We start from the raw sequence: 14996 nt of genomic DNA on the forward strand, positions 1-14996 counted from the left end.
ACATTCTACAATGTTGTAAAGTTTTTTTTTTGTTTTTTTTTTTGAAGAAGAAAATGTTATCTGAAACATATTTACAACTGAACTCAACAGAGACTGTGAAATTGAACAGGCACTGCTCATTTGTTTTGATTTTTTTTTGGTAAACATTTTGCTGGTTTTTGTTTCTTTCTCATTTTGCATCAACTTTTATCAGTCCATGCAACTTCAATGCCCTCAATGAAGAATGCATAATAAGCCATACTTCTTAAAAAACTTCCTTCTGCATATAGAGATACATTTGCCACATCAGTCCCTGTAGCACAGTTTCAAAACCATTCTGTTAAAAATACAGGAATACAACGACTGACTTTAGTGTCACTAGCTCACACTGCTCTCCGTTTATTTAGGCCACCTTCTGTATTACTGTTATATCATGCAATAAAAATATCAAAGGCTTATTCTAGGTTATTATGATGCTAGTGGCACTGAAGCCCTTTTCACAAATTCAACATACATTTGAATTGCAACACACAGATATTTCTAAGAGTAATAACTAGTGAACCCTTTTATCATAAAAAACCCAAACAAACAAAATCCTACAAACGAGCAAATGAAAAAAAACCAAAACAAACCCTACTTACAACCATTGAAGAAAAAATTGCAACAAAAAATGTAAAAATTGACCATCTCCAACCTGTCCCCTTTACTTTTAACAATGTCACCAACAGAGCTGTGGCATGGAAACAGTACAAAGAGTTGTCATGGCAATAAGTTTGGCTGATACAAAGGTCATTGTGCAGGGCTAAAGGGCAAAATCAGTGGTCCGTGTTATCCTCCAACTGCAGTGCTCCACCACACCCACACAATTTTGAGGAATTAGAAAATAACTGGTGAACTAGCAGAAAGTGCAAATAAGAAGGAGGCAGATTTCAACTCCTTCAGCATGGAGTAGAACATTCAGCTCTGAGCTTTTTCCTGTTTATCTTGATTAGCCTGCATATGATTTTACTCCCTTTTCTTTACAACCAAAAACCAAATGAACAAAAAAAAACAAAAAACAAAAAAAAAAAAAAAACAAAAAAACCCAGTTTTCTATAGAAAACCAATAAAAAAGTCCAGGAGCATGCAGCTGGTTTATGTTAACAAAAGCCCTTGACAGGCTCATGTAAACTATATCGGATGTTATGCTTGGGGCCTTACTGCCAGCAACTTAAGGGAGTTGTCTCATTATAGTGAATACTGTACACTGACTATGGGATAGCTTTCTGCAGCCTTCATAGTCTCACACAGTAAATACAATTCAGATTTAATTACAGAACACACTCTGATGTCACAGATGAGTATGTCCTTGTGCAAGCCTTTTCATTAAGTCCTTACGAAGCTACAAGTTGCAAACCCAAAACTCTGCTCCCTGAGGACACAGCTGTGTGAGATACAAGTACTGTTTTAGTTCTCTGCCTATCCTGAATCGCTCTGTGAACCTAATCTTAAATACCATCACGTAACAATCACAAAAACTTTTACTAAAGGCCATAGACACTAACAAAAAGACAGTGGTGCTCCCAACATTTTGAAATGCTCTGAAAACCAACTTCTCCAATACTAAATACAACAAAATAACCTTCATAAAATATAACTTTTCTCCATTTACATTTTTTAAGGATTAGTAACCTATGCTTTTCAAGCACAGGAATCTGCAAAATAACTCCTAACATGGACAGATAATTTTTTTAATACATAAATTAAGAAACTGGAGAGTTTTAACTCAAGTCCAGTTTCCAAACAAGGAATATTCTTGTTCACTTTAAAAATGGAAATGTCATGCATTTCCATTATAATTGTTAAAAAGTAGGATTTACAAACAAGGGTATTTTAATTAAAAAAAAAATCTTAACAAAACTATACAGTGTACAAATTGCTGTCTACAAGGTAGATCCTCCTTTCTTCTTGCTACTTGCAGCTTCACAAATTCATTCACATATTTTCAATGGAGCTGCCCACCTGAACATTACCCCACAACTATATTGCTATAATTAATATTTTTGCCATGTCTTTATGTACAGTCTCCTTCACTGTCTTTTTTTTTCTTTTTCCTTAGTCAAGCCTCAAACGTTCATGTCACTCTGGGGGGAAACACACTTCAGTGGCACAGCCATGAGGCCAGGGGCTGCAAAGCAACTTAGTAAAGGCAGAACAGTGCACATAGAACGGGGTGGCTCAATTTAGTCAGAATACACTTCCTGGTGAAGGAGGAGGCCAGAGACTGGATTTGAGTTCTCAGTCTTATCCTGATCTGTTGATTGCTGAGCTTAACAACAACAACAACAACAACAATAACAGAACAAAACAAAATAAAATACAAAAAAAAAAAAAGGGGGAAAAAAAGGCAAACAACACAAAACCAAACCTACAGTAAATGACGAGTTCATTTTCTTCCAAAGAGGCTTCCTTATAAAAAAGGCAGGTGGAAAAATCTCACAGCTACTCACCAACTCAATTCTAGGAGACAGTTTGCTGCTTAAAATGGTGCATCTGTAAGCCTTAATTTTTTTCATACAGGAGGTCAGGGATACCAAAAAAATCTCTGTTAAGGGTACTCTTCTTCCTACAAGGGCAATGGTCATTTTGACTGCTGCACTTTGAACCTAAACTTGTTTCAGTTTTTAATCTTGGTGTGGTATTAAAAGCTGAACGAGGACACACTGCTAACCACATTAATAAGGACATTCTCACAGCATAACTCTAAACTTCCAAACACCACAGTATCACTGACATGTGGAAAAGACAATACATACTTTGTTTTATCAGGCCAGAGCCCGAGGTGGACTCTAAGTGGATCTAGTATATTTTGGTAACCATGTACTTATTGAATACATGCACTCTACTACAGGGCACATAAAAAGAACAACGTAAAGTTTATTTTAATTTTTTATCTATGCATCTTAATTTTTTATGTGGGGTTTCCTATTTTTTAAGTTTAGCTATAGCTAAAGCTCAAGAATTTGCTATTCTACAGCTCCTAGCTCTAGCCATTGAGGCTCTGCATACACACATACCTGCATTTGGAGACATAAGGATGCACTGCTCCAGTGGCTCATTAGCTGCTGTGTGCTGGCCAGAGGCAGAAAGGACTGACTTCAGTGTGCCACTACCCAGCACTCAGAGTCATGACTCTTACTGGGGCTACTCTAGGGTATAAAAGCCTCCGAAATGCAAAGACAGCTGCAAAGGGATTAATGTTATAAATTCAAATCAACAAGTCTATACTTTCCTCTACTTGCACCATAATAAAAGGAGGTGTTTTTAGAAAAACTTCACCATACTGAGCCATACAACACAAAGATTCTTGACGTGTAACTTGTCTCCAGCAACATGCTGATACTGATCTGTAAAGTGTCGTTTCACAGGAAATAGTCTTTTATTTACATCATAGTCTCTAATTCTGTGCATTAATAAACTCTTTCTCCCCTAGAGTTCAGAGCTTTCCATCTGACCTGCTGTACGAGAAGAAATAAGTAATTCAGATGCTATGAATTAAAAAACCTGGGAGGGGGGGAGGGACAAAAGATGTTTTGACACAGATTAAAAAGAAAGTGTAATATTCGTAAGTCAAGCAGACCAAAGGAGGCAAATTCTCTGCAGGAGTTACCCCAGAGTCAGCTGCAGTCAGTGGAATTATGCTAGTGACGACTTTGGCCCTGTACATACATTTCCTGGGCAAAAGTAAGTGTCTTTGTCATTCTGAGATAAAAACATTTGCTAAAGTGGACATTTTAGAATGTAGTAATCTTTGCCAGAAAAGATTTCATCTCACTGTAGGTCCTGACCTCTTTCTGTCTCTCTTTCTGAAGGAAAAAAAACCGTACACTAAAACAATTTCCTCAAGTCAAGTCTGCCTCCAACAGAATTGAATATTAGTTTTTTAAATCCAGAAATTACTTCAGCTTGCACCCCAGGTGGGAAGTTGAAAAGAGGGAACCAATTCGAAAGTTTGTCACAGTAGGCAGAACAGTCACTTTGCAGCCCTTGCCTGGCTAAGGGTGCACTGCTTCACAGCTACACTGTAAAGTGTTAAAAATTCTCCCCACCCACCCCATAATATATATATATATATATATATATGTATCTATATATATATATGTATGTATGTATAAAAAAAATCCCCTGTCCACCTCTCAGTACAGAAAAGGACCTCATCACACTGCAAAAATAGCAGTACCCACTTTGGTCAATTAAAACAACAAAATGAAACAAAACAAAAAAACCCAAAAAAAACCAAAACAAAACAAAAAAAGCATACTTTATTCTTCTTTTTTTTTTCTTTTCTTTTTTCTTTTAAATCTGAGTACTTACCTATAATAACCAATACAGCTAAAAGCACTACCTACATAGGCAAAACTTGGTATTGCATAATTCGTATAAATTTGTATCCCCTCCCCCCAATATTAATTGGAAGATGAAAAACATGAAAGCTTAATAGAAAAAACACCAAAAATACTGAAAATATTGCTGGTCGATTACAATTCTTAAGCGGCAACTATACACAGCCATGATATGCTTTATAAATGTGAGATAAAGGTATAAATCCATGATGTCACACTTCTTCCCATCTGGAGTACAAAATATTTAGTCATAAAAATGGCAAAGATTTAAAATTATAATAATAAATGCAGCAAAACAAGTGTTGTGAAGTCAGGTGGGGTTTTTTTAAATTTTTTTTTTCTCTTTTTGTATTTTTTTTCCTTTTTTTTTTTCTTTTTTTTTTTAGATTGCAAGGCAAGGCACGTAATGTGGACATTATATCTTCGTGCAAATTAGGATTACTGGAAAGTGTGTTTTAGTTTGTCTTTGTTTGTCTGTTTGTTTGTTTGTTTTTTTAAAGAGACATAGAGGCAAAATGTCTGCCCATGCACGTTATATTTCTGTCAGTATGTGTAAATTGTTGAACAAGGCTAACTTCTGAAAGCACCATGCAAGTTTTCAGCACCCTGTAACTAGACTTACATTAAGAGTGCATTATTTAAATATAACATATCCCCATTCTGGTATTACCAGTTTGTAAACGGTAAGCTTTGCCCTTGTGACATGGATTTGCCTATCTCTTTGTCTCTATGATGCAGATTTTACAGAAATATGTAAACCCTATGGGTTCTTGATGCAACCAGTAACTTTAAATAAATAAATTCTACCCCTCTGTAGAGGCAGCAGCTAAATCAACTTAAGGGCTCTGTTTCCATTGATTTCTTTTTCTCAAGGATGTGATTTGTCTTGATTTAATGCCTTTTACCGCCCCCAAAAACTGAGGGGAAAAGTAAGTCTGCATGAAGTTATTTTTAATCCCCTCAATTTAGAGTCCAAGGGCTGAAGGACTTATAGTGATGACCCCCTTAGATATGATTTTTAAATTGCACTTGCCTCTGTAAGTGTTTCTTTAATGGGGAAGGCGTTCACTTCTTTTTTCTTTTCCTTTTTACTGTTGCATGAGGAGATAACACTTCTACCTACTTAGAGGCATTTCTTCCATAGAGTCTGTGTTCATGCTGATTGAAAACCTCAAATTGCATAACACACTAGGAAAGGCTGAATTAAGGGCCAAAGTTTAATAAATCCATACCGATAACTGAGGGCTACAAAGCTTATTCTTAGAAGATTTAGAAATCAGTGTTGATAAAATGCCTGGCTCACAGCCCTTGTCCTTGTACAGCTCTGTTGCTTCTGTCTAGCCTTTGTTTTGTGAGATAACCAGAAATAGTGATCCCATGCGTAAACAACAAGAATACTAAACCAATAAAACTAGCTTATCATGCAAATATTAAGGCATCTAGAAAGTCAGTTAAAATATATTGTCAGAGACAGAACATCTATTTCCCAGCGGATTTCATATAACAAAGGCTACTTAGCAGGGGCTGCATTCTACCCATCAGTGAAATATCATCGACCCTTCATATGTCATTTCAGTTTCAATCATAAAGGAATTAATTGCTGTAAGAGCAGCAATTGCTGGCCTATCTTTTCCTTCTTTCTTCGATTTCTTTTCTTGTTCTGTTCTTCCTCTTTCATTTTTTTTTCAATTTTGCTTTTGTTTTTAGTTTTTCCCTCAGTCGCTTGTTTCTGCTTGAAGGAAAGGCTCTCCAATTATGTTCAAACCATAATTTGGGACGTTTGTTGGCAGGATCGGTGTCCTATTTGATACTTGAAAAGGAACCAAGCTAGCCCAGGTACCAGGACTGTTGAAGAGGGAAAAGAGGGAAAAGAGAGAAAAAAGAGAGGAAAAAACAACAAAATATAAATTAAATATATTGCAAAAAACCCAAAACACAATTCATTTGAATCAGGGCTAAGCCAATATGTATTATTAATAACACTACTTAGGACAAAATAAGAACCCCAAATCGTGAATATTACTTGAGATTCTACTGCAGAGTTTTCCTTGTGAAAGTATGACTTATTTGAAAGAAATATAATTTTGCAGAATTTGGTTGCAAGCAGTATTACTGCTGTCTCACACTGAATGACATGTTTGTTATGAAACCCCCCCAAAACATTTCAGATGCAAATATATAGAGCAGACAAAACAAAACTGTACAAGTGACTGTATGGCACAATGGACGTTACTATAGTGTAGGGGTTTGCTGCCTTCTAGAACTCAATATAAAGGTTCAGCAGTTAAGTTTCCTGTGCTATTTCCAATGCTTCTGCAACTTGGTAGTTTGTCTTCTCTCAGTCCCAGCATGTGTCTTTGAGATGTGTGGGCTTCCGTGAGAACAGAGGACCTTTAATATTCAAGAAACCTGCATTCTCTACAGATCTTTTTCCAAAAGGCACCAGTGCCTAAGGGACATTGGATAACACAGGATATAATCATGCAAACACTTGGCATCAAGGCTAGCCCTGAGTCAAAGGTAGCAATGAGCACTATAATTTTTTTCAACAAACATCTGAGCAAAAAAAAAAAAAAAAGGTTTCAAAGGCAATTCAATGACTTTGGAACTGAAGTAGTTATTTATAAGCACTCTACCACTGAGATGCTTAAGTCCCAGTGTCATTCACACGTTTACCAGGCACGAACCACTAGTAAGTACTCTACTCAACAGTATTTGCAAGATGGATATTTAAGAAAGACCTCAGCTGTCTCTATTCAGTATGCACAGCAGATCCTAAGCAGCCTCTTTCCTAGGTGTCTTTCTGGCAACCCAGAAATAATGGACTTTAGAGAAAATCTTGTCAAATTTATTCAAAAGAAAATCAATGTCGACAATTATTGCCAAACCACTAACATCAGACCTCCACACACAATCTGCAAATACTGCATACAGATTTTCTCTGCTCTAGGTCTTTCCACAAACACAACCTCTTACTTGGTAATACAGTTTGGGATTAGGCTGGTAAACTTCATGATAGCACATCTGAAGACTATAATCTGGCATATTTATTACATTCATGTTCCATCACAATTTGTTTTAAAATGCATTTTTCCCTCTTGCCCTCAGACTTCAGTGCTGTTAAAAAATAAATTCTGAAACAACAGCACAATGCCCAAGCACAGGGATTTGTAAAAACAAGAACTGCTAATAAATAAACCAGCCAAGCGCATTTGTTTTCTCAGGTTCTGTCTGAGTATGTTTTACAGTGCACAGTTCTTTGCTGTCCTGCTACATAGGATTTACAGCGTTTAGTGACTTTAAATAAAACAGAACTAGTTTCCTATTCTAACAAAATGTACGTAAATTTTGTGTGGGGTCAATATGGTGTTTAAACAATTTCTGCTGCAAAAGCTTCCAGATTATGTTTCTGAAGACTTACAGTGCACTTCAATGGTTAGATACACCTAATTAAGACTTTCTCATTTGTTTTAAAGTTGACAGCCTTCTAATGACTACAGCAGGTGAGGGAAACCAGGTAGCGCCAATAAAGGGTGAATTACTATTTGTAACAGTTTTCATGGAATCATGACATTGTTTGGGCTGGAAGGGATGTCTAAAGGTCAATATGATAATTATCAACTAATATTACAATTACTATTTAATATAGAAGACAGAGATCTTGATTCTGTGGAAAGTGCTCAATAAAAGTAGATTGTAATAAATGATTAACAGGACTGTAGCTGTCATGCAACCTACAAATTTAACATAGGGTTTATTCAAGCCCTTCAATCCCTCTCCCACCCTATATTACAACTGTGACAAAAATGCAAATTGCAATAAATTCATCTATGCTGCTTATGAATCATCAGGGAGTAGTAAATCTCCCGTGCTAACACTGTGCAGATCCCAGAGAAGTTTCAGGTGCCCCTTGCACTGATTGTTCAGTGCCTTCTGCAGTCAGCCAAAGATCATGCTACCAGCAGCGGAGCACCTGTGGCACTGAAACGTCTGCAGAGGAGTGGGAAAAAACACCATTCCAGCACCTCTGTGGGTGGGCTGAGATTCCTGATCTATATACACTTGCTGGGCAGTGGCTGGTCTCCCTGGCAGCCAGGAAGGACAAGCCATCCCTTCTGTTTGCTAGCACTTCATAAGGCACAATTTTCAAGGCCTTAGGAGCTCTGCTTGCATTTGAAAAATAAACCATATCATACTGCAGTTTGATGTAACTCCATCTCAGGCCATCCCAGTCCTGATACCATCACCAAGTATTTACTGCAGACAAAGCAGGAAACCTGAATTAAACTTACTAAAGTGAACAGCAGTAATCAGCATAAAGCTATGAACAGCTATGAGAAAAGAACGGCAAAAGATCCAACTTCAGGCTCTGCTAAGCTGCCTATGTATGGCTGTCTATCCAATATTCCAAAGTATCCCACTACATTTATGGTAAATTTAGTTAATGTTCAGTTATCACATGAGCCACAGCCTGTGGCTGTGTACCTCCCTAGTACTCCTGTGTGCATCCAAGCCCAACTGTCCGTTCACAAGAGGTCCCCTGACAGCTTTATCAAACCTTTTCTGAAAGAACCTCTATGAACATTGCAGAGTTTATTTTCTACCATGGAAATCATCTACAGTTTCTCCTCAGAGCACCCTAAGAGAAGCACCAGTTACTGCCCACTGCAATGCAAACTCTGCCTCAGGAGCCCACATGTCAACGGCAGACACAGGAAAATAACTTCACCACAGTGTTCAGCACTTTGCATGAGTTCCAGGTAAAAGCTCAACCTTTAGTTTAACAAAAGCAGAGGCAATGCTCTGTATCTGTCCTCAAAGCATCTCAACAAGCAAGCTTGTTGTCTTTGTATAAGTTAATGAGGTGTCCCTCTGCCAACATGGACTGTCCTTCCCATAAAACACACTGAATGTATGAAAGGAAGAAAGTTGATCTCGGCCCCACTCTCCAGCTCACTGCTCCTAAGGAAGTATGTGAGGTCTGAGCTGACAGAGGTTATAACATAAACACTTATCTTTTGGAATATGAAGTGAGATCCTTAAAAAAACCTGCTCCAGGCTAAGGGTTTGTTTTTGTTGTTGGGGTTTTTTTTCTTTTTTTGGGGGAAGGGGGAAATTACATGAGAAGCACCAACAGATATTGCTGTAAGATTCAGGCTAATAGCTTTGTAAGAGTGTGGACTGCCAAACCATCTTGAAGGATTATATTTCTAAGTACTTTAACTTAACAGAACAGTTTTCTCTCACCATAACCAAACTATCAGGTGTGTTACACAGTTACCAGTTCCCTCTCTATCTGTGGCAAGTACAATGCAATTTATCTGTTTACATATAATGATGCAGCAAAGGAAAATTTTGCAAGCATGCTACAGGGTTAACATTCTCCTTTACAGTTTTCATTACAGTTTTCATGTTAATTCAATCAAGATTTCTGCCCTGATTTCCTCTTAAAGATAATAATTGCTTTTTCAAGAACCTCTGATTAAAATATTACTGGAATGTACCACACGCAGTACTAACATTATTTGTATACACAGTCTGCTGTGGAGATCATAATAACATGAAGACTATAATAATGTTAAACAACTAACTAAATGCAATAAAAAATAAATCAAATCAGACCTGAGTAAATCTGAAGGATTTTAAGATTTTTATTTCCCACCATTTGCTACCTTCTTTGTAGGTCTGTTCAGAGGTCTGTGTTTCACCATTTGGAAAGTATGCACAAACCAGTATTTTCTTCTTGTAGCTTTGCTACCTGGTTGCATGAATGTGCTAGCTCAGACATAGTAAATCAGATCATGCCAGGTCCAACCTTGAATGGTTAAGGTAGAAACATCTTCAATGCTGAGAGAAGTGGCACTAGCAAACCACTAAGCAAGGTCTTTCTATCTCTGCACTAAAAAAAGTGTTTGTCCCTACAAGTACAGGGAATTTTACCATTTTAAATTGTTAACATCAGTTTTTGGAAATACAATTGTACTAACCACAGTGTGCTGCAGAAATTCCCACTTATGCATTTCAGCCTAAAGAACAACCACTACTCCAACATTTACTTCAAGTAGTAATTTTTTACCCTTCTAAATGGTATCTATAGTCAAATGGCTCCCAGACTTCACCTCTGAGGTGAGAATTCACTTCAAGAGATATATTAAATATCTCACTTTAATTTAGGGTAACTTTTACAGTTTAGCAGGTATGTACCACCCATCTAGCAGATGGAGGAGGTAAAAACCTATTTATTTATGCCCAGAGGAGGGAAAAGAGAATTCTGTTGTAAGTATATGTACTCTAATTAGTAGATCCTTTTTTTGTTATACTGGAACAAAACAGAACAACAACAACAAAACAAACAAACAAAAACACATTAAAAAAAAAGGTAAGGGAAGTTTAGGAAGAGGCCACAAAGCCCTTCACAAAGAAAACCCACAGTGGGGATCCATGCTGTGCTCTGGACCACACATACAAGACTGTTTGGTGCAAGAGCAGGGCTAAAGGATGTTTGCAAACATTTCTGTGCACAGAGGATGTCAGGACAAGGTGAAGGGCTGCCCACCATAAAGGATAAACCATGAATCATGTGGGCTTGAGTTACTGGAGTTACCTGTGAAAAACCTGAGCCCAAGCTTTCCACAAGTACACTATTCTCTTCCCCAAATATTACCATTTTTTATGTAGAAGTTTTAAAAAATATTACTAGAACATTTATTTATCAAATTAGTATGACTAAAGAATAATGCAGATAATCTTGATTGCATAAAAAAAACCCACAAACAAACCATGCATGTACACACACACAAAAAAAAAGAAAAGAAAACAACAAAAAACCCCAAGCAATGAACAACAACAACAACAACAAAACCAACAAAAACACCAACCCACCAGTGTAGTTTTCATGCTTTAAAAGAAACAATGGAAGGGAAGATGATCAAGAAGTAGAAAACGGGAGTAACCAGAGGGTTAAAGATACAGTTTACAGCTGGGAATTCTTTACAGTATGCTCCTCCTTCCCTAGGAGTGCTGCCAGAAATCATCTGACAGGAAAAGTAAGATTAAGTTTGTCCTACCTAAGTGAACAAAGACTGCTCAGAACAGACAACCAGTTCACTGCAGAGAGGGAACTTTTCTAATCCTGCTGGAATCTGCAGCACTGGTCAGGAAATATTACTGAAGTTGTTCCCTTTAACATCTTGCTTCTGGATCACCTAATTCATTTTGGTCACATGGCAGTTCTTGCTGCTTCTCCTGTAAAGGTTAAGTTAAAGCTCCAAACACAATCATGTGGAAAATGGACATTATTGATTCCTATGGTCCATTGTTTCCCTATTCTAAGTCCCTGAAGTTCAAGTTCAATCTGGAATTACATCATGTCTGGTTTCTCCTGGTTACCAGACGGCTTGAGACGTGACCACAGCTACAGAAAAAACAAACAGCCTTCTTCACGCTTCGCCTATCGATTCAAACATAAACTTTTTTTTTTTTTTTCTTACTCTCAAGTATGCCTAAAGTATGGAGCATGGTTAATTTAGAGATTAAGTTCCAAATTAGATTATCTAATGGCATCTTAATGGATTGCTGACCCATTTCCTGTGGGATGGCAGCATGCAAGTCTGGCTTGAATACAATTAATTTCTTAGGAAGTGTTCCGAAGATGTTTGCCTAGATGGGGAGGAAACACAATGTTCTGCACATCTTTCTGTATTATGGAGTTGGGAAAAACTATTAGAGTTAGCAATTTAAATTGAAAAAGAGCAGAAATCATTAGGTTTTCTTTCCATGAATACTTCTACCATCAGGATATTTCTGTGTTTTTGCTCTTAAACTGTAATGAATTCATACTTCCAGTCAAAAAAATTGCCTAAGGGGATTTGAGCTGGGGAAGGGGGAGGGAAATGAAAGAAGGGGGAGAAGGGAAGTTGCAGCGGGTGCAAACCACTCCTCTAACAGGTGTCCGTGTTTACCAAAATGTGCTGGCCACAGCAAGGCTGCCGACCCTGGTACTTTAGTTACGGGTTTGATCACTAACAAGTGCACACAAGATACTGTGTAACAAAAGCAGTCTGCACCCTCTCAGTTTCTCTTCTACTTCTTCCACAAATCCAAGATTATTCCACTTGATTCATTATCAGCACTATTATCATAAACCCAGAATGGTGCTAGGCAGGGGTGGGAAATGATGCTTGGAAAGCTGAAAGCCCCTACCGCTGGAGCTGAGAACGAAATCCAGCACTCTGAGAACAGAGCCCCTCAGCATATCCAGGAACAAAACAGCTGTTGTACTATGCTTATACGTCAAGATAACAGACCAAAAAGCAGGAAATGCTAACCTAGTGCATTTGCTTAGGCAGTGTAAATGTAATGTTAAAGTAACAGTTAACTCATAAAGTTCACAAAGGAAGATTGCTAAAAAATTAACATAAATGCTAAAAGTTGTGAATCAAAATATTTTTGGCAACAGCTGACTTGAAGTGTACACTCTGGCAATGAGTATCTGCTTGCAGTCTGTGAAATACTTGAAGACACTCAGCATGCTCCAAGAGATTCGTCTTGTCAGCTTTTGTGAGTGATCCCACTGGAATTAATGGTGTAATGAGCAACTGAGATTCAGGCTCACGATCATGTTATCAGTCCTACACACACACTTCTTCTCATTCTTAGTTGTGTCTAAACTTACTTGTTGTATATGCTCTTGACTTCACAAAGCAGCTGAGTATTTTCCTAACTGAACCTTTCACAGCTTTCCTTCACATTATGTCTCCAGGAAAAGTTACAAACACAGAACTGAGGATATTTGAAAAGAAGGTTGGTGGTGCTTTTTTTTTTTTCATGAATTCTGAATGATTTTAGAAGAACGTGAGACGTTAATCCTGTTGATGTGCATAGGTGTTGCACAAAGGTTAGCAAACATTAAAATGTATACCAGAAATGATGTAAGTAAGCAACAAAATGAAACAAAAAATACTGTAGAGGGTTAGGGTCTCAGGAGCAAAATAGAAATTACTACTTCCAAACACCTCATCAAATAACTGGGGAGTCTCCCCCAACTTTTATTTTATTTAAATATTTACTTTTAAAATACTGGAATGTTTAATTCAACCTAACAAAGTACTAGCCTAGTTTTTATTATCACTATTCCTTGCATGCCTTCTGGTTTCAACGAAAAGTGTGCATCAATGACTTAAAGTTTTGTGGTTTAAGATAGGTTTTGTCCTGTACTGTTTATATTATCCTTTTTTCCCCCTCTTTCTCCTCACAGTTCAGTCACAGAATCACAGAATTAATCAGGTTGGAAAAGACCTCTAAGATCATCGAGTCCAACCTATCACCTAATCCTTCCAATGAGGCACTAAGTGCCTCATCCAGCCTCCTCTTAAGCACCTTCAGGGATCTGACTTCACTACCTCTCCAGCCAGTCCACTCCAATGGGCAATCAGTCTTTCTGTGAAGAATTTCTTCCTAACATCCAGCCTAAACCTGCCCTGGTGCAATTTGAGACTGTGTCCTCTTGTTCTGTCACTGAGTGCCTGGGAGAAGAGACCAGCCCCCACCTGGCTACAACCTCCTTTCAGGTACTTGTACAGAGCAATAAGGGTCTCCCCTGAGTCTCCCCTGAGCCTCCTCTTCTTCAGGCTGAACAACTCCATCTCCCTCGGCTGCTCCTCGTAGGGCTTGTACTCCAGCCCCCTCACCAGCCTTGTTGCCCTTCTCTGGACACGTTCAAGCATCTCAACATCTTTCTTAAATTGAGTGGTGCAGAACTGGACACAGTACTCAAGCTGTGGCCTAACCAGTGCTGAGTACAGTCCTTTGCATATGGATCACTACTCCATGGGACTTCAAATGCCAACAGTACATAATGTTCTGTGGAAAGAAAATATTATTTGAAATCTGAGTATCATATTTTGAAATCTATGCATTGTATCTACTGTCAGGTATAACAGGAAGGTACTAATAAGACAAGAACGCCCATGAAAATAACAAAGATGTTATCTTCATTCAATCTCCCCAAGTTTCTAAGCTGTGGCTGACCCACAATGCCCCATGATGAATCTTTCAGGTTGGTTTACCTCTGCCACCTGATTTCTGTAGAGACAGGACAGCTAACACTGAGGCAACTGACAATTTTTTTACCTTCTTTAGCTCAGCGATATCCTGAAAAATCAGTATACCTAAAATAAACACAAAAGCCTGATATGAAAGATCAGACTGAACATCACCAAAATGAGCACTGCAGACTTGAGGAAGCCATACAGATCAAACATTCATCAAACCATTCCGCCGAGGAAAATCTGACTGCCTGGCCTAGAATGTATTTCTTTGCCATTAAACCACAATTCCTTCTGCAGTATGTTCGCTGTTTTCGTGTTGGAAGGTCCTCTTAGCCTATGCAGGTATTACTCCTCTTATTGTACTTTTAGAACATTGTATTCCAAATCTCAAATTCTGAAAGTCATCTACTTAGGAAGAACTAAAAATTTCCTCCATTGTCCTCCAAACTTCTGTTTAATTCAAGGCACAATAAGCACAACCTCGGCCTATAAAGAGATGCTCATGGCAGAACCGAGCTCATCAAGCAGCACTTTTATATGTTGGTTGGGTCAGAGTGGCAGGCAGCATTCTGAGAGTAACCTACAA

At 38.0% G+C, this 14996-nt stretch overlaps 1 protein-coding gene across 5 annotated transcripts in view; it reads right to left on the reverse strand.

Annotated features, from left to right (window-relative positions):
* Window positions 1–3527: 3527 nt before the first annotated feature.
* NFIB (nuclear factor I B) overlaps window positions 3528–14996 on the reverse strand; it is a 203642-nt gene continuing 192173 nt past the window's right edge. For 4 of the 5 annotated variants that reach the window (XM_064140621.1, XM_064140619.1, XM_064140618.1 and 1 more), the window contains one exon: window positions 3528–6206. In XM_064140621.1, the coding sequence (XP_063996691.1) occupies window positions 6077–6206 (130 nt within the window). In that variant the 3' untranslated portion in view covers window positions 3528–6076. The remainder of the gene's footprint in view (window positions 6207–14996) is intronic. The other variant, XM_064140623.1, reaches the window with a different exon arrangement.

The sequence above is a fragment of the Pogoniulus pusillus genome, chromosome Z, assembly GCF_015220805.1.
Source record: "Pogoniulus pusillus isolate bPogPus1 chromosome Z, bPogPus1.pri, whole genome shotgun sequence".
NCBI lineage: Eukaryota > Metazoa > Chordata > Aves > Piciformes > Lybiidae > Pogoniulus > Pogoniulus pusillus.